Source organism: Phascolarctos cinereus, unplaced genomic scaffold (assembly GCF_003287225.1).
Source record: "Phascolarctos cinereus isolate Bilbo 61053 unplaced genomic scaffold, phaCin_HiC Scaffold_5;HRSCAF=322, whole genome shotgun sequence".
NCBI lineage: Eukaryota > Metazoa > Chordata > Mammalia > Diprotodontia > Phascolarctidae > Phascolarctos > Phascolarctos cinereus.
In genome coordinates this window covers 304266503-304287071 of record NW_027555958.1, presented here as the reverse complement: position 1 = coordinate 304287071, position 20569 = coordinate 304266503, and the positions used below count along the sequence as shown (strand labels likewise).

The following is a 20569-nucleotide window of genomic DNA, read 5'->3' as shown; positions in this document are numbered from 1 at the left end:
CAACTATAGCATCTGCCACCACATGAAGACCAGCTCTGTCACTCTCTTTATTGGAACAGCTCTCTGAGTCTCTGTCAACACAACAGGGTCTGTCTTAGTATGGAGAGGAGAGGTCCAGGTTGGGGGAGTGACCAGCAAAACTTTTGATACATCCAGCATAATAGGAGCAAACTACAGACCACAGGGTACAACATGGGACAGAATGCTTGACTAGGTTTGTTTTTGTTTTTATATATAAACCAAGAATTTAAAAAATTACTGTAATATAGAGATATTTTGGAGAGGCTTTGCAACAAAAAATGTATAAAGAACATGATCTCCTGGGCACATGAAGCAGCATCTGAGCATAGGAGGAAGGGGTGCTCTCATGCATTGGAGAGTGGTATGGGCCTTTAAGCAGACACTAAAGTTATTGCACATCCATGGGGAAGTGGGAGGGAGATAAAAGGTTATTGAAGGGTCTGCCTAAATTTCTCTACCTTGCATGTTCTGGCTTATGGCTTTGACTGAAGCGTATGAAGTAGCAGGGGTGCTAAGGTGCCAAGCTGAATCCCTGTGGACTCCTTATTTAAAAAGGGGGTAGGTTGGGGAAGGGAGAGCACCTCACCCCCTACTATGCTGGAAGCCAATAGAAGGCGTCCTGCAGGATAGGGGGAGGCTTGGGGAAATGATTTAGCAGCCTCGTCCCCCCATATCCTGGGTAACCCCCACATCTGCCCCTGCTGAGATTGTGTATGTCGGGGGAAGCAGATAATCTTCCCCTGCACACAGTTGTTAATCCCTTGCAGCAGCTGGAGATGGGGTAGGGCAGAGATGGTGGGAGGCACCTATGCCTATCTCCACCCCAAACATCTCCTGCCAGGCAGGCACGGGGCCAGGAGCCTGAGTGAGTGGGGGTTGGGGGAGGGTGGATAAGACAAGGAAAGGTATGGGCATTTGGCTAGAGGCAGTGAAGCTCTGCCTCTCCCTTTGGTCCCAGCTGCAGCTCCGCCTGTGAAAGTGGACAGGAAGAGCTTTCCTCTAGGTGGACAGAACCGACTCAAGGGAAGGAGTCCTGATGCCCTTGATTGGAGGCAAGAACAAAGGGAGGAGGATGTCCGGGGAGAGGAATATTATCCCATAGGCCCCTCCTCTGGTTTATTCAGAACGGGCCTCCTCCAGAATCTGGGGTAGGTTCTGGTCCCGAATGGCAGCTGCAGGGGTGGGGGGCTGGGGGACAGGGACCCGGGCAGGAGTAGAAGGGGGTAAAGGTGTCTTGGTAGCAGCTTGGTAATCATGAGTGGCCTTGGGCTCATGGGTGTGGTAAGAACCCTTGTATCGATGATTTTGCAGGTAGAAGAGGACCAACAGTCCCACCAGCCCCAGTAGCAAGAGAGTCACCACAACTGGAGGAAAAGGAAAAGATTATTGTGGGTCTTGGGCATTTTATGTGTACATATCTTTCCAACCTGCACTAAAACTATAACTATTCCTTAACCCTTGGAGGAATTGACTTCCTGGCGATTAGAGACTTAATATCTTCATTCCCCAACTTATGGTGTTCACCCCAAACTCTACTCCTCATGCCAGCTTCTTACTCCATGCCATCCCACTCCTAGATAGAGATGGTTTTCATCTGAGCAGTAAAAGTTAATAATAAATCTTCACACTCTTTAAAAAACCCCAACCCTCAAATGATCCCATTCCCTGAACTTTTACTGTAGCTCTTTCCAGCCTCTCCATGTGATCTCTAGACCTTCAGGTTATGAGCACTAAGGAACAGGGATCATATGTTAGAGGTAGTATTTGAAACAAGTAACTGCTACTCACAGCCTATGATGATAGCAACCCAGCCATCATCATGATAGTAGATGAAATCTGTAAGAGAATGAGATACCTAGTCACAAGAAAGCCTAGGGACCAACACGAACTATCCTTCCTTCTCAGGAGGAAGCCCCTTCCCCTCCTCCCTGCCCTGGGACACATACCCGGTGGCAGGTACCAAGGATCAAGCTCAGGTGGCACCTCAAGGCCAGAATGTGGCATAGCACCACAGTTGGATTCGGCCAGATCCCCCTGAACACGAAGCGCTTCAGATATCTCACGGGGAAATGGACGGGGACCCCGGAAATGGGTTTTGAGTGGGGCCACATTGTTGAAGCGAACACCTGAGAGGCAACCTGAAAAGCCTGGTGTGTTGAAGCGCTGGATCTCAGGATCAATCACTCCTGTCTCTGGAGGTTGAAGAAAAGAAAGACGCAAATCCCTAGTGAAAGGAGGGCAATGTTCACTTCCTGGCAGAGCTGTAACTAGTATTTTTCAGACTCGGCACTGAACAAAAAAAAAATAACACCCTCAAATCAACTTTTAAAGAAAAATTCAGTTGCAGGGTGAAGAGACAACCCCACAGATGACATACCTTTTGGGTAGAGACCCCCAAACCCAATAAGTGTACTACCATGGTAGGCATGTGGGGCTTGCCTGGGGTATAGCAGAAAGTGGAAGGAAGCACTTACTATCAAGCAACTTTGTATTTTAACTAATTTTTCTTGCAAATTAGGTGCTAAACTGATTAATTTTTATGCTATTAAAGGAACATCAATGCTACCAGCCATCTAAACTTTGTTGCCCTGGGACAAGGCCCTAGTTGCTCTCCCCTAGTCATGCCTCTTCTCCCTGGTCTCTTCATAACTCGTTCTTTATTAGTTGTGACTCTTTCCCCAGGTTCCCAAGATTTCTCGGTCTTAGCTCCCTGGCCATCCATTTCCTAACTGCAAAGTCCCCATAACACTTTACCCATAACACGCCCCAGGTACAAGGCCTTTGGTGAGTCCAACTGACTATCCACCAGCAGTGAGAATTTCTGTTCCATCAAGGGGAAATAATCCACCTGGAATATGGCAGACAAAACACACACAATCTCAGGGGTAGGCCAAATAGAGACTCCTAACTTCATCCAACTAATGTCGACCCGTTTGAAAGATTCTCCTAAATTGATCCCAGCCCTTGCCCAGCTAATGCTTTGCCGCCCCACCCCCCCCCCCCCCCATGACACTCCCCTCCTCCTTTACCTACCTGGATAAAGAGGCTTCTGTAGACACGGGTGATATTGATGCTGTGGGATTGACCATCAGTGACTGGCCGGGTGGTCAGTGGATACACATAAGGGCTAGTACCCAACTGGTAACGCAGCTGCAGGGTCCCTGCAGGGGAGGGGAGCTGCCAACATAACACCACCCCCCCCCAACCTGGGTAGCCAACACCCTCCCCATGCGCGGCTATCCCCATCCCCTGTGAGTACCTAGGGAGAAAGGGGAAATTGGTCCCTGGGTTGGATGAAGCAATGACAGGAGATACTGAGGAGCATCTGGAATAACTGAGGAACGTGCAGGATGCCCACAGAGAACTCACCATCCTCCTTGATGAGCACGGCCATGTAATCGTGGACAAAGGAGCTAACATAGAGTAGGATTGCTGGCGCGGAGGTAGTACTGAAACTGAAAGAGACCTCCTCACCGGTGACGTTGTAGACCGGCCCCCGATAGCCAGGCACCGGCCGACCAGGCCGAGGGTAGTCAGGGACCTGGTAACCAGGGCCATGATACCCAGGCACGTAGCCAGGGGTATCATAGCCAGGGACGTAGCCAGGCTCATAGCCAGGCACCGGGCGGCTCAGCATGTGAGAAAACTCCTGAGCGGCGGAGCGAAGAGCGGACTGCAGGTTATAGCGCACCCAGGTACCTTCCTCGAAGAACCCGCCGATGTCTAGGGACAGGTGGCATGTCAGAGCCTTCCTCCACCCCATGCTCACAAGATGCCATGCTTATTAAATCAGGACACTTCTCACGGCCCACCTCCATTTTAATTCTCTTAGTCTTTCTACCTTTCCTTTTTATGCCCCCCTCATGCCCCTCTACCATGTCAATTTCCCTTTCTCTGCCCTCAGTGACAATCTCCTCCCACTTACGTCACTACTAAGTTAGACCTCTCCACCCCCTGCATCCCAATGGCTACTCAAAGGTAGACTAGGGGAGATACAATCACATTGCATAAGCTCTAGTCCTACTCTTATGCCTTGCTGATGGCGAAATTGAAAATGTGTATTTCTTGGGAGGCAGGCACATGAGACTTTAGGCCTTTTAGGGGAACAATTGATTGTCCTATCCCCAGCCCACTGCTGCCACATCACCAAATTGCTGATAGCTTTTCCAGAGCATGGGGCCCAGGAGAAATACCCGACCTGGGGATGGCTCTAACTCCCTCCACTCAATTCTCAAAAAGGATGCTTTGTGCTATGTACTCCCCTCCCATCTAGCCCTCTGTAGCTGCCCCTTATCCCCCAAGATCCCAACGTGACCCCCCTCCACTGACCATGGTTGCAGTATGGCCCTTCAAAGGCTGTGAGATCACAGTCACATGTATAGTAGCTGTACCGTTCCACACACCGTCCACCATGAAAACAGGGGAGCTTTGGGTGAAGACAGCGGCCTGTGCAGTTGGGTGAGGTGCCCTCTGAGGCATTGGCATGGCCCTCCAGGTTCAAGGTAATTCCATTTAGGCGCATTGCCCGTAAGCAGCCCAGGAAGGGACGCCTCTTGTGCTCTGCAGAGCCTACAGGAGCAAAAATCATGAGAAAACCTGGAAGTGTTCAGATTGGGAAAGAGGAGTGAGCTAAGAGCTAGAGAGAGAGAAAGGATCTGATGAGATATTTCTTCTGTGCTTCTGGGACAGAAACATAGAAAAAAAAATAAGCATAGGTGGTTTATATTCTCTGAATATTCCCAGAGAGCCTTGGTAATTAATTGAGCTGAAGCCTCACGAGGAGCTAATAGAAATAATGGAAATAATAATAATGGAAAGCCAGTCTGCTGTAGTAGAAACAGCACTGGCTTTAGAATGAGAGAATCAGGGTCCAGGTCCCTGTTCTGCTACTTGCTAACTGTGTGACCTTGGGGAAGTCGTTTAATTTCTGTGCATCTCAGTTTGTTTATCTGTAAAATGAGAGGATTTGGAACAGATGAACTCTAAGGCTTCTTTCTACTCTAAAGATATGATACATCAGTGACTACATAATGGACAAACTATAGCTGGGTTATAGAGGGGCAGGATGAAGGTCTCACATAGGCATCTCTGGCAGAGAAAGAAAAGTCCGATGGAAAACTGGAAAAAGAAGGTACTGCATAATAATAATAGTTAGCAACTTATATAGCACTTTAAGGTTTAAAAATACAAACACTATCCTCACAACAGCCCTGGTAGATAGGTGATACTATTATCCCCATTTTACAGATGAGGAAACTGAGACTGAGGGAGGTTAAGTGACTTGCTCAGGATCACACAGCTAGTAAGTGTCTGAGGCTAGATTTGAATTCACGTCTTCCTGACTCCAAGCCTCACAACTCTATCCACTGTGGCACTTAGCTACTTCATATCTCTCCTGGCCAAAGATGCCAGTCTAGCCTCATGGATCCTAGGCCTGCTTCTTTTAGCTAAGACTAGGAAGCTTACTGCAAGTCAGCCAGACTAGTCAACTAACTAGCTATCCATTAATTTTGTGGATCATTTTCCACATATTTGTAAACAGTTCCGGCTTTTAAAAACCCATCTGTGATTTGTGGTTGTTGTTCAGTCATGTCCAACTCTCCATGACTCCATTTTGGGGTTTTCTTGGCAAAGATACCGAAGTGGTTTGCCATTTCCTTCTCTAGATCATTTTATAGATGAGAAAACTGGGGCAAATAGAGTTAAGTGACTTGCCCAGGGTCACACAGCTAGTAAGTGTCTGAGGCCAGATTTGAATTCATGAAGATGAATTTTCCTGGTTCCAAGCCCAGTGCTCTATTCACTGTGCCACCTAGCTATCCTACCTGCGGCTTGTGTTCCAGAGAAAAGAGCCATCCCAGGTATCCAAAGCTCAAGATATTCTAGTGGTGACCACCCTCCTCTGGGGATGTAGCAAAGGCAACAGAGTCATAGGGGTTCAAATTGGTCCAATGCCACATATAAATGGAATTTTAAAAAGAATTATGGGAAGGTCCTCTAGAGTAAATCTGGAAATGATCCATAGATTTGGTGGGGCCCATGTGCCTTCACAAGGTGGATAGGATGATAGGAAGGGAAAGGATCAAGAGAAGACAACGTGGTACTGTGGAAAAAAAGCTTCATCTAGAGTCAGAAGATGTAGAGCCAGTCCCAGATCTGACCACACAGGGGACCTTGGGCAAATACCAAACCTCTGGGTTTCCTATCTATAAAATGAAATAATTGGACTAGATGACCTCTGAGTTCTCCTCCAGATCTAAATCTATGGTTCTTTGATCCTCTATGAGGACTGGAGTTGGTGACTAGGTGAAGAACAGAGGTGATATAGAAGGAAGGACCCTACTTCTAGTGAATGAGAAGGGACTTTGACTAGTCATAAACAGAGGAGTCTAGAAACTGAGATGCTAGAAAGTATAGAGCTTGCTTATGAATAAGATGAGAGACTGCTTTAGTTCTAGAAACGGGGGTTCCTGCTCACCAACAGTAAGAGGCTGTTCATACTCTAGCCAGATGTAGGTCTGGAGGGGCATTGGCCGAATCTCCCAAGGCCGATGGTCAACTCGGAGCCGGGCCAGTTTCACATTGATCTCAGCCCGGACCAGATGCCATTCATCATCATTAAATTCCATGTCCTCTGAGTGGACTGTGAGGTTTTCATCACCGTTTCCCACATCAAAGGCAAAAACTACATCTCGAGAGGCTAGAGCATGGGAAGAAGAGGAAGGAATCACAACCAAGTTACCTCTCGATCCCCTTCCAATTCCAACTGCTAGGATCCTCCCAGATTCCTGAAGATTTCATCACATGTTCACCCCTTAACCTCTCCAAACACCTCACAAAATCCTACCAGATGTAGCCACAAACCCAGACCCCCAACCTTCCCTATCCTGGCATATCTCTATTTAGAGCTAGGTTTAGTTTAATTTCTCTTCTGTTATTTTGGACAAGTCTCTGACCCATAAGAGTTGGGCCAAAAATTGGCCAATTTCTTCTTACCACTGAAATGCCAATTTCTCCTCATCTCTAAAATGAGGGAGTTGGACCAGATCCTTGGTTCTCCACTTCTGGGTCAAAGAGTGATTACAAGAGATCCCTACTGGGTCAAGTATTTTCTCAATCGATAGTTACCAATACAACAATCACTGTCACGTATGTAATACTCACAGCTGGGTGAGGCACTGAAGCACTGGTGCCTCACAATTTAATGTTGCTTCTCATAGTCAAAAAGTTTGAGAACCATTGGACTAGATCTCTCAACCCCCTTCTGACTGTAAACTCTTTTTTCCCTCATTCCATTCCCCACCCAGTCTTTCCCCAAGGCCTCAATCATATCCCTAACATGATCCTTGTCCTTGTTTCCTGCATCACTCCCTGTATCCTTCACATACCTCCTTCCTTATCATAACCCACTCACTGTTGAGTTCTAGCCGAAGGTATGGTCGTCGCCACTGGCAGGGGCGGCCTCCCTTATTCTCTAGGAAGACACCTGAATCCGCTGTGGTCTTGAAATAGAAAGAGACATCAAGACTGTAGTTGGCACGGATGGGAGGGAAGAGCAGCGAAGCACCAGTGTGGAAAGAGATGGTGTTCCAGGAGTTCCCTGAGGGGCACAGAGAGAAAAGCAAAGTGGTGATAGAACAGAGAATCATCAGAGTTTCTTAGGAAGCACCTGAAGAAACAAAGGATGAGAGAGAACTACGAGGAGTGAGAGGGACATGGGAGATAAGGGAAGAGGATAGAGACACCAGAGTCAAAGGAGAAATGGGGTGGGGGGGGATAGTGAGAAGTTGGGAGGGTGGATGTCATCAGAACATGGTGAATCCAATATATGGGTAGAAATAGTCTTCTATTTGGGATGGAAGGCCCCAGAGATGGGAGAGGTATCAGTGGAAGGAGATACAGAAAAGACACGGGGTATTGAGCAGAGTTAAGAGTCACAGGAAGGGGTAGCTAGATGGCGCAACTCCATCTAGATAGAGCTCCCACCTTGGAGTCAGGAGGACCTGAGTTCAAATGTGGCCTCAGACACTTGACACTTACTAGCTGTGTGACCCTGGGCAAGTCACTTAACCCCACTGCCTAGCCAAAAAGCAAAAAATAAATAAATGAAGAGTCACAAGAAAACTTAGGGACCATGGAGAAAACTTTGGTCAGACAGCTTGGATTTGAGAACTGAAGAAATGCCCATTTGCCAGCCTGTTACTTACGGTCGCCATAGCAACGGAGAGGCTTCAGGAAGAACTGGGCCTCTGAGTTGGATCGGTTAGTATCACCAACAACCACCTGCATAACGGGTAGGTGGTCCACAAAGGTCAGCAGTCCTTTGTCTGTTCTCCTGCGGGGCAGAGGACCGAGGGTGAGAAATGGAGGCAGGGGATGTCAGGCTAGCCCCCAAGTAAAGGGACTGTATTTTTAAGTATTTAATAAATGCTCATTGAATAAGTGAATGAGCTCTAGACTTTTTCAAGTCTCCTTGCATCCCCTGGAGGCCCCTGAGGCTCTTCAGGATTCCAAGCCACCTCTACCATCCTCACCACTGGGGTTCATCAGCATCACAGTTGCAATACAGGGTGGGATCCACGCAGCTCTTGTCTAGACCACAGGCACAGCGCTGGATCCCAGGCTGAGATCCCCCCCAGTAAAAATGCTGCTCCTCATTCCGACCTATCCAGAAGCTGAAGGGGTAGCCGCCTGGAGATGTGGAAAAGGAGTGAAGGTGAGTTCTCTAGGTACTGTTGTCTTTTAGTCTTCCTAGATATCCCCACCCAACCCTCCTCTTTCTCTGTCTACCATACTTCCCCACAACACACACACACACACACACACACACACACACACACATACTTCCAGTCCTCCATAATCTTCCCTCAGTCTTCCTATTACCCTCCTGTTCATGTCATTAATCATACTGAGTAACCCTCCTCAGCCACCACCCCTGCTAACGCTCCACTAGAAGAGAGAGCAGAAAAAGCACTGGACAGAGTCAGGTGGGCAGCCTAGATGGTGCAGTGCATAGAGCTCTGGGCTTGGAGTCAAGAAGACTTGAGTTCAAATCTGGCCTCAGACATGTACGAGCTGTGTGACCCTGGGTAAGTCACTTAACCCCTATTTGCCTCAGTTCCTCATCAGTAAAATGGAGGCACACTGGAGAAGGAAATGGCAAACTACTCCAGTATATTTGCCAAGAAAACCCAATAGACAAGTCCACGGGGTCACTAAGAGCTGGACACAAAGGAATAATATCAGCAACAGGAGTCAGGGGCCTTAGGGTCTAATCCTGGCTTGGCTACTAACTCTCATTGCAACTTTCGGTAAATCACTTTACCTCTCTGTCACCCAGTTTTTCACCTCTGTAAAGATAAGGGGTAGGACTAGATCAGTGATTCTTAACCTGAGGTCTATAAATTTGCTCTAATATTTTGATAACTGTATTTCCAATATGGCTAACAATATAACTGTATATCAACATACAGATAATATATAACTATTATATCAATACATAGTCAATGTAATTAGTTTCCTCTGTAATCCTATATATTTTATGTTATGGCATAAGAATTTCATTCTGAGAGGAGTTCCTTTCACAGGCTTCCCCAAACTGCCAAAAAATAGGCCATGCCACCAAAAAAAAAATGGTTCAGAAAATGCTGACCTAGACTACCACTAAGATTCCTCCAATAACATGCTGTTTATTGTTCTTTTCATTGTATCTTCTCTCACCTGCAGTGTTGAGCAGCCGGGAGTTATAGCAAGAGAATTCAAGCCACTGCTCACAATGTTGAGAGGCATTGGCCAGTGCACTGACCTCCTCCCAGGATGCATTCCAGTACTGGATAGCCCCCAGGAATGGGCGCTCCTGGCTTGAGCCTGTCACTCGAGTTGTCCACTGCCGATCATGGCGTACCACTGTCCATGCCCGATTCTCTGGGAGTTGGGGTGAGAGTGAGAGTGGGTGGCCTCTCTCTGAAGATGAGGCTTCTTGATACCTTTTCATTTCCCACATTCAGAATTATAGAGGAATAATTGGAATGTGACGAGGATAGAACAGGCTCCCTGGTATGGGTTTGATTCATGGTATCCTGGCTGGAGTTGGGACTAGGACTGGAAGGGGCTAGAAGGCTAGCAGTTGTCTGTAAAACTGGATTACTAAATTTTGACTTGCCCTCCCAGAATCTACCTCCCGGCTTCCAATCTAACCCAGCTGTTCTAGCCAAACCACCATTCCCCATCTCCTATCACTACAGCCATCTCTGCCTTCTCCCCATCCTGACCCATAATACCACTTCAGGTTCCCTAGCTAGCCCAATGACCCGCCTACCTCGAATGTCACAGTACACAACAAATGGCTTTAATGGGCCACTGCCATCAGGGTCAATGGTGAAATTCCCGGAGGTCTTCCCACTGAGCCTATAGGCTTCACATGATTCTTTGTACAGGGCTGGTAGAGTGGAGAGACAAGCCCAGAGTGAGAGAGCCTAGAGAAACAGCTTCTGCCCACCCCCAAGCACCCTTGTTCCCAGCTCCCTTCCCCATATGTTCTACTCATCAAAAACATCATTCTCTGATGCTCTCATCACCCCACCCTTCCTTGACCGCCTGGCTCACGCTGGTGGCAGATTTCCCCCTTGTAGCCTGTCAGGTCACAGTAGCAAATGAAGTCATCCCAGGACTGATAGCAGCGGCCTCCATGTTCACACGGGTTTGGGAAGCACCTGGGGATATGGGATAGCACCCGGCAGAAAAGTGGGGTCATCATGGGAAATAAGGTGAGAGAAAGGGAAGGTTCTCCTCAGGTTCCCTTCACCCAATATAACTTTTCTATTTCCACACTAGAAACAGAATAATTAGCCAGGGTAGAACAACACTCTGCCCAGGGTCAAGGCAAGGTGTGGCAGAGTGCCTGGGAATTCAGGCCACTGCTGCTTCTACCTTATTCCTACCAAAAAGACAAGTGAGACAGGTTCCCAGTACCCCACTCCTCTCCCAGGTACAATGGGGCATATGCCCCATTGGCCCCACTGCATATGTCACTTTGAGGTAGGGACAAGACAGAAAGAAGAGTCATCCTATAAGGGGAGGTGGTAGAAATGCATCTTGAGAGTGGGGGCAGGAAGAGAGCATGGTCAGTCACTTCCATTTTGAAACTTTGGTGGAGGGTTTGGGGAAATTGGCCTCTTCTGTGAAAGGTAGGCTTCTATGCACCTGTCAGTGATGCCACATGTGTCAAAAAGGATCTCAGCATATCTTCCAAGCCGACGGAATTCCAGCAGAGTCAGGTTGACTAGCTGCCCATCCACCTTAAGCAGCTCCATGCAGCCATGGAATGCAGTCTGGTTGGAATGGCAACCCCAGAGGCCAGCTGGTTTGGGACAACCTGGATCAACCAAACATCTCTGTGACCAACCCCTGAAACAAGCAACCATCTGCTCTCCCCTGGAGGGGAAGGAGGCAGGGAAGACTAAATAATATGGGACCCACCATTCCCCACCTCTCACCCCTTATACACACCTATAGATGCACATGTACACAAACATCAGAGAAGGAGATACTGCATTAGAGAGGGGAAATGCCTTCAGGTGGCAATGGGGAAAAAAACCCAACCTTGTGGGGTCAAGGCCATTGGGAAAACCCCCTGTACTATTTGTGAATTCTCCTGGATGTCTGTGGGGGCGGGGGCAAGAGGTTGACAATTTTGGCTACCACTCACCCCCAAAAAAGTATGAAATCCCAGTACGAATCTGAAGGGGATGAGAGACCCGGAATTCAGCCCCAGCAACATCATCTATGCTGATGACGGCTGTGTTTTCCTGTGCTGCAAAATTCACCTCATGCCAGAACCCATCATTGAGGCGGTATCCTTCAGGCAGAGAGGAGAGACCGAAAATCACAGGGAATACTCCCAATAGGTCATAATCAGATAGTGCTTTATATTCATCATAGTCACTAAACAGCCCCTTGAGATAGGCAATGTAAGTATGATTTCTTCAGTCTTCCTCAACTCCTGTCTCCCTCACTCATGGTGTCTCTAATCAGCTAAAGCTTTATTGGTTCTACCTCTATAACTTCTCTTTAATCTCTTCTTTTTCCTCCACTCACATAGCCACCATTCTAGTTCAGACTCTCACTCTCTCTTGCCTGGATTATTGCACTAACCTCTTATCAGTCTTCTTGTTTCAAGTCTCTCCCCTCATCAATTTATACTCCACATGGCAGCCAGAATAATTTTCTTAAGACAGAGATCTGACCATGTCACTCTTCTCTTCAAAAACCTTAGAGGCTCCTATGCTTCAAGGATAAAACACAAACTCCCCAGTCTAATTTACTCCTGAACTTGGTTGACCTTGGACAATTTAATTAACCTCTGTGGGTGGATTTCCTCACCTAAATTGAGAGGGGAGGGGAATGACCTCGAAGATCCCTTATTAAAGCCCTAAATCTATGGTGCAGAGGAAGTTTTGTGTAAGTGCACGCAACTAGTTAGGACAGAGACAAGGTTTGAAAAGCCAGATGCCCTGATTCTTAGAAGTCTTCTCCCATTCTCACTCCCTTGATGACTGACGTAGTAGCACTAGAATATTTTTCAGAGAATAAATCGTAAACAAGGCAGAGATTTCCTACCCCCCCCCAAACAAAACAAAACAAGACAAGATCTGTGATTTCACTGATTTAGGGAACTCCCAGTATGGAAATATCAGTTAATCAGTAACTTCTCCACAACTCATAGTCACAGAGAGTTGCCTGAGGCTACGACCAATACGAATCAGAAGCAGGTCTTGGACCTAGGTTTTCCTGAGTCCAAGTCATTCTCTACCACACCTGACTGCCTGTCATAATATTAACAATAATAGTAGTAATGCATGTGTGGCATCTTTAAAATGCTTTCCTATAACAACTCTGGTAAGTAATACAAATGGTATTATGCCTATTTTTCCAATCAGACTCAGAGACTTTAAAAGATTTCCTCAAGAGCATACTGAATAGGACTAACTAATCTTGTTCTTCTGACACCTGGGCTCTTTCCACCACATCGAGCCCCCTTAGGGACTGAAGAGGAGGACACCACGCCCCCTCATCTAGGACCAGGTAGGAATGCTCTGGAGCTGAAGGTGTCCTGGGACACCTTCCTTCCCCCTCTACCCCAGCTCTCTTTCCCTCCCCCGCCCAAACCCCTCCCCTGCCGCCCGCACCCGCAGCAAACTGTAGTTTCTTGCGCCCAGGTTGAGCAATGGACACATTGACCTGCCCATCACTGAGCATCAGCTCCACGTGGCCTAGCCCGTCGGACAGGCTGGAGAAGAGCAGCAGCCCCGTCAGATCCCAGGTCCGAAAACGAAAGGAAACAGCGAAGCGCCCGCGGCGGGGAAAGCCGGGCACCTGCACGAAGTTGTGTGGGCCGCCGAAATTGATAGGGTGCGGGACGGGATCCAAGCACCGGAAAGCTACCTTGCCCTATAGCGACGAGAATGCGAAAACCAGACCCCATTAGCGCAGGCATCTGCGAGTTTCTGACAACTGGCAGGGCCTGGATGATGCTTCCACCGCTTTCCTGTCCTCTTGCCCTCTGACTCAGTTTTTCCTCTAGGCGGTCAGGGATCAGGGTGGGGAGGGGGAAAATTGGTTCACTGCCTGCTTCTGGACACACCCTCCATAGGAGATATTAGCGGGGAAGGGGAAAGTCATTCCCACCATCACCCCTCCCCCTCCCCGTCTGCTATTTGTTGTGGCTTGAGAGAAGACGGAGCTGAGTCAGCCTCTATCGATCCTGATGGCAGATCGATATGGTAGCCTAGGAGACCGCCTCCCTCCAGGGGAGTAAGAGCGGCTCAGGGCGTGACCCTATTCTCTTCCTTCCCATCTCCCCCATATTCCCTTACGGTCCTCAAGCCCTATATGGAGTCCCGTGTGTCCCCTACTCTCCTGCCCTCTCCAAATTCTCCCCCATACTGGCCTCAGAAGAGATCCGAGAATGACCCTGGACAGCCAAGTCGGCGATGTTGACTCGGTTAAAGATTATATTTTCCATGCAGCCGCGAAAATTTTCCCGGTAAGCAAGGTTCTTCTGCCTAGCCCTGACTATACCTCCTATAAACATCTGCAGGAAAATGATGCGTACCAGTGCCAGGGTGTCAGTCACCTCAAATCACCCCAGTTTTCGTACCCATCCCAAGTCTAGGATTTCTACCCACCCAGGATGGGCCTTCAGCGGAGAAAATTGCTCCCCAATAGCATCCTAAATTTATAGGATTTGTCACATGCACACTCCAACACTCGTGTTTACACACGTAGTGCCCCAACTCTATGGGTGTCCCCGCCACACCCTTTCTTAAAATGGACCCCCTCGTGTCTCTTCTCCACCTGCCCCGATTAGTATCTTTGAACCCCCCTCCACCTTCAGAAAGTGGGATTCTACCCTTGCCCCCCACATTCCTCGGTATTCCTCCCCCTTTTCCCCCCATCACCTCTGTCTCTAGGTTTAGCTTCTCAAAGTCGCCATTGAGCAGAAATCGCTGCACCTCGCCATCCAACGTCAAGTTGACGTCTCTACCAAAGCGATCCAGCCGCAAGTAGTGCCAATGCAAATCATTGAGAACACCACCGGCGAATACAGTTGTATGGCCGGGGCTGGCATGGATAGGGTTGCTACCTGGAAGGGGTGGGGGGTGGGGGAGAAGACAGGAAGAGAGCAGCTGTGATGGCAGATACTGTGAATGCAGAAAGACCTGCATTCAAATCCGGCCTTAGATACTGGGTAAGTCACTTAACAGCTCTGAACCTCAGTTTCCTTATCTGTGAAATGGAGATAACAGCACTTACCTCACAGGGTCAATGTGAGGATCAAATGCAAAAATACTGGTGAAGCATTTTGCAAATCTTGAAAAGATAAATAAACACTAGATATTACTATTAACTGTGTTCATATCCCATTAATCAAGCAAGAAGTATTTATTAAGCTCCTAACTCTGTTCCAAACTTTGTGCTAGGCATTGAGGATACAAAAAGAACAAGAATTCAGAACTAGAAAGGACCTTAGAGATCGTTAGTCCAGCTCTGTCATTTTACAGAGGAGGAAACTGAGGCTGTGAGTGGGAAGTGATTTCTCTAAACTCCTACAAGGAAACAAGGCAGGATTTTAACCTCAGGAGCTCTAACTCCAAACCTCATGCTCCTTCCATGACACCTCACTTGTTGCCTGGACTAATTGGAACCATGAGGTTCCTACAGAGTGACCAAAAAAAAAATATGTATATAAGCAAGAGGCCAAGGGCAGAACTGAGTGAAAAGCAGAGATTTGGTTTTGGATAAGGGAGATTGCATGAGAAGTCAGAAGTCATGTGATCAGTCAAAGCTGACATCTTCCCTAGGTCACATGGAGAAGAGACAGCTTCACCTGTTCTGGGCTTAGAGCTAGGGAAGCCAGTCCTGAATGGAGCCCCTGGTGGTAGACTCACCGAGGCTCATGTGCATCCACAATTGAGCATTCTTGAGCTCCAGAGTCACATAGTCGCCCTGAATCCCCTCTGAGTGCAGAAGGAGTCCTTCTTTCTCTTCTGTCTTAAAGCTGAAGGCGATGACATCCCATAGGGTGCGGCTCACCCCCTTGGGGAAGCGGTAGGAGATAGCATCATCCCCATCAAAGTATAGCACGTCTGATTCTGAAAGGAACAGTAATAGCTGACTTCATCTAGCACTGGAAGGTTTACAATATGCTTTCAGGGCCTAATCTTGTACCCTCACAAAGACCCAGTTGAGATAAATTTGATCCTTTTTACAGATGAGAAATCTGAGAGGCTTAAGGAACCCATCCAGATCATAGAAGTATGTATGTGTCAGAAATCAGCTAGGAAGCCTAGTCTGTCCTTGCTCCAAGACCAGGGCTGCTTCAAGTCCCTGGTCCCCTCCAATTTCCCCATGCTTTTTCTGTTCCCTGACTGTTGGCACCCTTAAACATTGAGACCCATCCACTGTCTATACCGATCCCCAGCTCCCACCCAGAGGCTCCAGTCACAGGCAGGGAACTCCCAGTTCTCAGGGGCCCTCAACTGAACCTCTTCCACTGAACTCTCCTTTGCTCATCCTTCCTTTTCCCTCTTTCCTTCCCCCTCCCCCACTAAAGCGTATAAGTTTGGAGACCCTTAGAATATTCGTTTCTTCAGCTCCCCCTTACTGTAAGGGCATCCGTAGAGTCCAAGTCTCAGGCCAATCTTGCCTCGTGGGTTCCAGGCCAAGGGCACTATTCGAATGTACCTGGCAGTTATATGGTAGTGGAAATCATGCCGGACCACCGCAGACTCGTTCACGTTCCCGAAGAATGTCTAGGGGGAGAGAGGGAGGAGGAGGAGAGCCCTGAAAGGGTTAATAACGGAGTCTGTACCCCTCACAGTCCTATAGGCACCTTTCCCTAGCCTCCACCTGCTGACCCCACCCTAGGGCCACCTGGTGGACAGGGAGGCACCGAAATTAGGGACTAGGGACACCGGAATGTTTTCCGCTGGACAACCCACTGCCTTGCTGCTCCCACCACCCATACCGAATTGTGCCCTCGCTGGTAAAAAGGCGTCCAGCTGTCCACGCGGTCGCCATAAAGTAGCATATAGCGTGTGACCCAATCCCATGAGTTGAAGGCGCCCTGCGTGGCCACAGCCCTTATCTTATGTTTCTTCATCAGGTCAATTTGTAGCCAGGGGTTCCGGTCCCCAACGGCAGGCGACCATCCACTTGTGCCTGCAGACCCCAAGAAAGTGCATGTCACATACCAGGAGGCCACCTGATACCCGCCCAACTTTACTCAGGGAGATTTCCCACACATGCACTTAGATGTCTTGCATGCACTAGAGATTCTGTGTCCCGAGCCCCGGTACTCCTCACCATGGAGCCGGGCGAAGCGGGGCCCAGTGAAGAAGCCGTAATAGGAAGAGGCTCCCAGCGAGCGAGAATACAGCGAGGCCACCAATTCCTCATCACAGCCATCTGGGGACCCAGAGATCAGAGGCGATCAGTGTCGGCCCTCCACTACCATACCGAATTTTCTCCTTTTAGTCGGTGCCTCTTCCTTCCTCCCCTTGTGCTGCTTCCCCAAGGGTCAGAGAGTCCCCTACTTCCCTGCGTCCAGAGTCAGTCTGAGACCGGAGCCCTACCCGCCTGCCCCACCCTGCACTGATCTCTGCTGCAGCAGAACCCCTAGAGCCTAGGAGGATTAACAGTCATCTGGCTTCCTAACCAGACCTGACACCTAGGACCGGAGAGCTCCAGAACTCAGGGGAGGTTGGGAGCTACGGGAAAGGGTAGAGAAAGAGAAGGGAGGGGTGCGGAAGAACTGGGGTCCTTGTCTGGGAGCTGCATTGCGGAAGCACTGGGAAAGGGAGAGAGAGGGAAGGCATGAGGGAAAAGGACTCGAAATTGGGAAGGAGGCTCAAGAAATCCCTTCTATACTATCGGCACGCCACCACCATTCTTCAACCGCAATGCGGCTGGATTCCAGACCCGCCCGCCAGCATCCTTCGGTTGCTGGTTGCTGATCCTCCCTGCACCTCCTTCCGGCCCGATACTCACACCAGCCCCAGGCTCTGGCTCCAGTGACCGCTGCAAGCAGAATGCAGAGCAACGGGGTGCCCATGGTGCCCAGAAGGGCCCTGGGCTCTGCCCAGCTCTCAGTTGTTCCCTTGCGATTTTTAAAGATCCAGAGTCTTCTCTCCTTTTCTCCCCTCTTCTCCCCTTCTCCCTCTCTCCTAATCTGTCCCCCCCTTTTTTTGCCCACCCTCACCTCTCTCCCCCCTCCCAGCCTTTCCCTGTCTTCTCCTCTTACATCCCCCAGCCTCCCCCGCCCGGTTCGCGTTCCCACCTCACGCGCCGCTTCCCAGGACCCCGCGCGCGCGCACGCAACACGGACAAGCGGGAAATGGGATGAGAGAGGGTTAGAGGAGCTGATGCGGGGAAATCTCTGAAGATAACAATACAGAGAAAAACAGAAAGATCAGGGCAAGTAGGGGAATTGGAAAATAGGGGAAGCTGTAGGAGAGCATCATCTCTGTTAAAGTACAGTGCATTCGACTCTGAAAAGAACAGTAATAGCTGAATTCATAGCACTTTCCTGAAGAATAACTTGGAGGGGGCAAAATCTGCGAGATAGAGGCAGGGGACATACAATATTAGGAGGCTCAGAGAAAAGGCGGGATGGAGGTTTGGGGAACAAGGGGTCAAGATTGGAAGGAGGATAGGATGCCTGGATCAGGGACAGGAAGGGGAGGAGGGGGAGTGGAGAAAGCAGAAGAAAGGGGGGTAAAGAGGAGAGAGATGGGGACAACAGGACCAAAGGGCCCCTAATCTTTAGCCTCTCCTCCCTCACCCTCACTCTCCGCCCCTTCCTTCCTGTCCCACAAGTTTTAACTTCTCCCCCAACCAGACCACCTCAGAAACCGGTTTCACGGGGAGATGGGGACTGAACCACTGGAACAGGTGGGACTCGGGATGAGGGTAGAGGGATGGAAATGGGGATTGGGTTAGGGTATGCAAGGGATCACAGGTTAGTTATTGGTAGCCCCCAGCGCTGCTCAGCTCGGCAGGAGCTGTCGATGTTTTTTTTTTTTCTTGTCACTGCCTCTGATCCTGGACACCAGTATTGCTTTCAGACATTTGAACCATCTAGATCTAAGGGTTATAGGAAGGTGAGAAGGACCACTGAGCCTTGATCAAGACAGTAGTTAGGTATCAGAAGAGCCTGAGCCCTGGGAATCCCCTAACGTTTTGGTCAAATGATTCCCGGGAGAAAACCAGGCCAAGAGTGGTTAGCACAGCTGTCTTGGGGGTAGGGTGAGGGGAGGAGCAGAAAGACAGGCAAAGAAAACCAGAGACAAAAACAGAATAAGCAGAATTCCCCACTCCACCCCCTCCAAGACCACAGTGAGGCTCCAGTCTGATATCTAATGAGTAACCAGCATTATTGGCCCACCACCAAGAAAGGAGATAGAACATTAAGCCAAATCAACAAATGCTAATTGAGCCACATTTGCCCCAGAGCCTTATGTTTCTAGACACGGCTCACTCAGTGGTCTGGCGTGGGGAGCTCTGTTTTGGGCTAGTTTTGAGAAGACTATCCTAATACTGCCCCTAGCTTACAATGTGTTAGGTGCAACTCTTAGGAGCTAGCAAATGTGTTGGGGGAGGGGGTCTTATCGGATCTATTCCTATCTCCTCCCTTTCTTCCCTAGGTCACCTGGTCTACCCTCTACTCTGGGGATAGTGATGATGTGTACCCTTCAGTGACTCTACCAGAACTATGCCATAAGGCTGATGTCCAGTCTTTCAGCAGGGCGTTTCAGCCAAGTATCTCTCTCACAGTAGCCGCCTTTGGCCTGGCGGGAAATGGCCTTGTCTTGGCCACCCACCTCGCTGCCCACCGAGCAGCCCGCTCACCAACCTCAGCTCATTTACTCCAGCTGGCCTTGGCAGACCTACTTCTGGCATTGACCTTGCCCTTCGCAGCAGCCGGAGCTCTGCAGGGATGGACGCTGGGCAGTATTCTCTGCCGAACAGTCTCAGGACTCTACTCCGCCTCCTTCCATGCAGGCTTCCTCTTCTTGGCTAGCATAAGTGCTGATCGCTACGTGGCCATAGCTCAGGCTTCCCCAGGGGGCCACAGGCCCCCAGCTCCTGGGAGGACCCATGTGGTCTCCGCAGCAATCTGGCTGCTTTCCCTGCTCCTGGCGCTGCCCTCTCTCCTCTATGGCCAAGATGGGCAGAGAGATGGGCAAAGGCGATGCCGACTGGTATTTCCTGAGGGTCTGACCCAGGCAGTCAAGGGGGCCAGCGCCGTAGCTCAGGTGATCCTGGGCTTTGCGCTGCCCCTCGCAGTCATGGTGGCCTGTTACGCCCTGTTGGGACGGACACTGTTAGCCGCCAGAGGGCCAGAACGTCGCCGAGCCCTGCGTGTTGTGGTGGCCTTGGTGGTGGCTTTCGTGGTCCTACAGTTACCCTACAGCCTAGCCTTGTTGCTGGACACCACAGACCTGCTGACTGCCAGAGAGAGAAGTTGTTCAGCTAGCAAGCGCAAGGATATGGCACTGTTGGTGACCGGTGGTCTGGCCCTGGCTCGTTGTGGCCTCAATCCTGTACTTTACGCCTTCCTAGGGCTTCGCTTTCGCCAGGATCTCAGGAGATTGCTTCGAGGTGGGTGTTTCCGACACAGATTCAGTCAACGAGGCCGCTGTCCTCGCCGACCCCGTCTTTCTTCATGCTCAGCTCCCACCGAGACCCACAGCCTCTCGTTTTAGTGGACTCTTGTTCCTGAGGAACTGGGAATGTATATATATATAATATACATACATAAATATATGTTTGGAGAATAAGGCAGGAGATTGGATGGGACTGGGGAAAGGAAGATGACACAGGAGAGGATTGGGAGACAGGAAGGCAATTTCTTCTGTTTGTTTCGAGATTAAAATTAAAATTCAAACGTGATTTAGCGCAAGATTACCTGAAAATTAGATGCAATCAACAACTGTTAGGGTTTTCATTGAGCAACTTGGAAATGACTGGCTGGCAGGTTACTGCC

General features: G+C 49.3%; 3 protein-coding genes across 6 annotated transcripts in view; 2 read left to right on the top strand and 1 right to left on the bottom strand.

Annotated features, from left to right (window-relative positions):
• EZH1 (enhancer of zeste 1 polycomb repressive complex 2 subunit) overlaps positions 1 to 2586 on the top strand; it is a 43082-nt gene extending 40496 nt beyond the window's left edge. For all 4 annotated transcript variants that reach the window (XR_013487226.1, XR_013487225.1, XR_013487224.1 and 1 more), the window contains 2 exons: positions 980 to 1173; positions 1337 to 2586. The gene's annotated coding sequence lies outside the window, so the exon portion shown is untranslated. The remainder of the gene's footprint in view (positions 1 to 979; positions 1174 to 1336) is intronic.
• CNTNAP1 (contactin associated protein 1) lies at positions 24 to 17751 on the bottom strand. Its single transcript, XM_078156048.1, has 24 exons — positions 17572 to 17751; positions 16888 to 16989; positions 16550 to 16743; positions 16187 to 16334; positions 15471 to 15674; positions 14481 to 14665; positions 13970 to 14113; positions 13209 to 13470; positions 11729 to 11878; positions 11224 to 11395; positions 10627 to 10733; positions 10340 to 10459; positions 9742 to 9945; positions 8556 to 8712; positions 8229 to 8356; positions 7436 to 7621; positions 6500 to 6721; positions 4351 to 4590; positions 3391 to 3744; positions 3055 to 3182; positions 2776 to 2869; positions 1968 to 2213; positions 1810 to 1857; positions 24 to 1385 (listed from the first exon to the last, which is right to left on the bottom strand). The coding sequence occupies exons 1-24, from the start codon at positions 17633 to 17635 to the stop codon at positions 1138 to 1140; spliced, it is 4107 nt and encodes a 1368-aa protein (XP_078012174.1). The 5' UTR covers positions 17636 to 17751; the 3' UTR covers positions 24 to 1137.
• Positions 17752 to 18374: 623 nt separating this feature from the next.
• CCR10 (C-C motif chemokine receptor 10) lies at positions 18375 to 20485 on the top strand. The gene is made up of 2 exons (XM_020972596.2): positions 18375 to 18474; positions 19227 to 20485. Exons 1-2 carry the CDS (start codon positions 18451 to 18453, stop codon positions 20286 to 20288), a joined length of 1086 nt encoding a protein of 361 aa, XP_020828255.1. The 5' UTR covers positions 18375 to 18450; the 3' UTR covers positions 20289 to 20485.
• The last annotated feature ends 84 nt before the right edge of the window (positions 20486 to 20569 follow it).

Bases quoted from the DNA above. Each gene is read 5' to 3' on its own strand.
- CNTNAP1 (XM_078156048.1), bottom strand. From the start codon at position 17,635: ATGGGCACCCCGTTGCTCTGCATTCTGCTTGCAGCGGTCACTGGAGCC. The intron at 16,990-17,571 runs GTGAGTATCGGG...CTGGGTCCCCAG, and splicing joins AGCCAGAGCCTGGGGCTGGT to ATGGCTGTGATGAGGAATTG. The intron at 8,713-9,741 runs GTGAGAGAAGAT...CCACATCTCCAG, and splicing joins CCGGCTGCTCAACACTGCAG to GCGGCTACCCCTTCAGCTTC.
- CCR10 (XM_020972596.2), top strand. From the start codon at position 18,451: ATGGGGACTGAACCACTGGAACAG. The intron at 18,475-19,226 runs GTGGGACTCGGG...TTTCTTCCCTAG, and splicing joins GGACTGAACCACTGGAACAG to GTCACCTGGTCTACCCTCTA.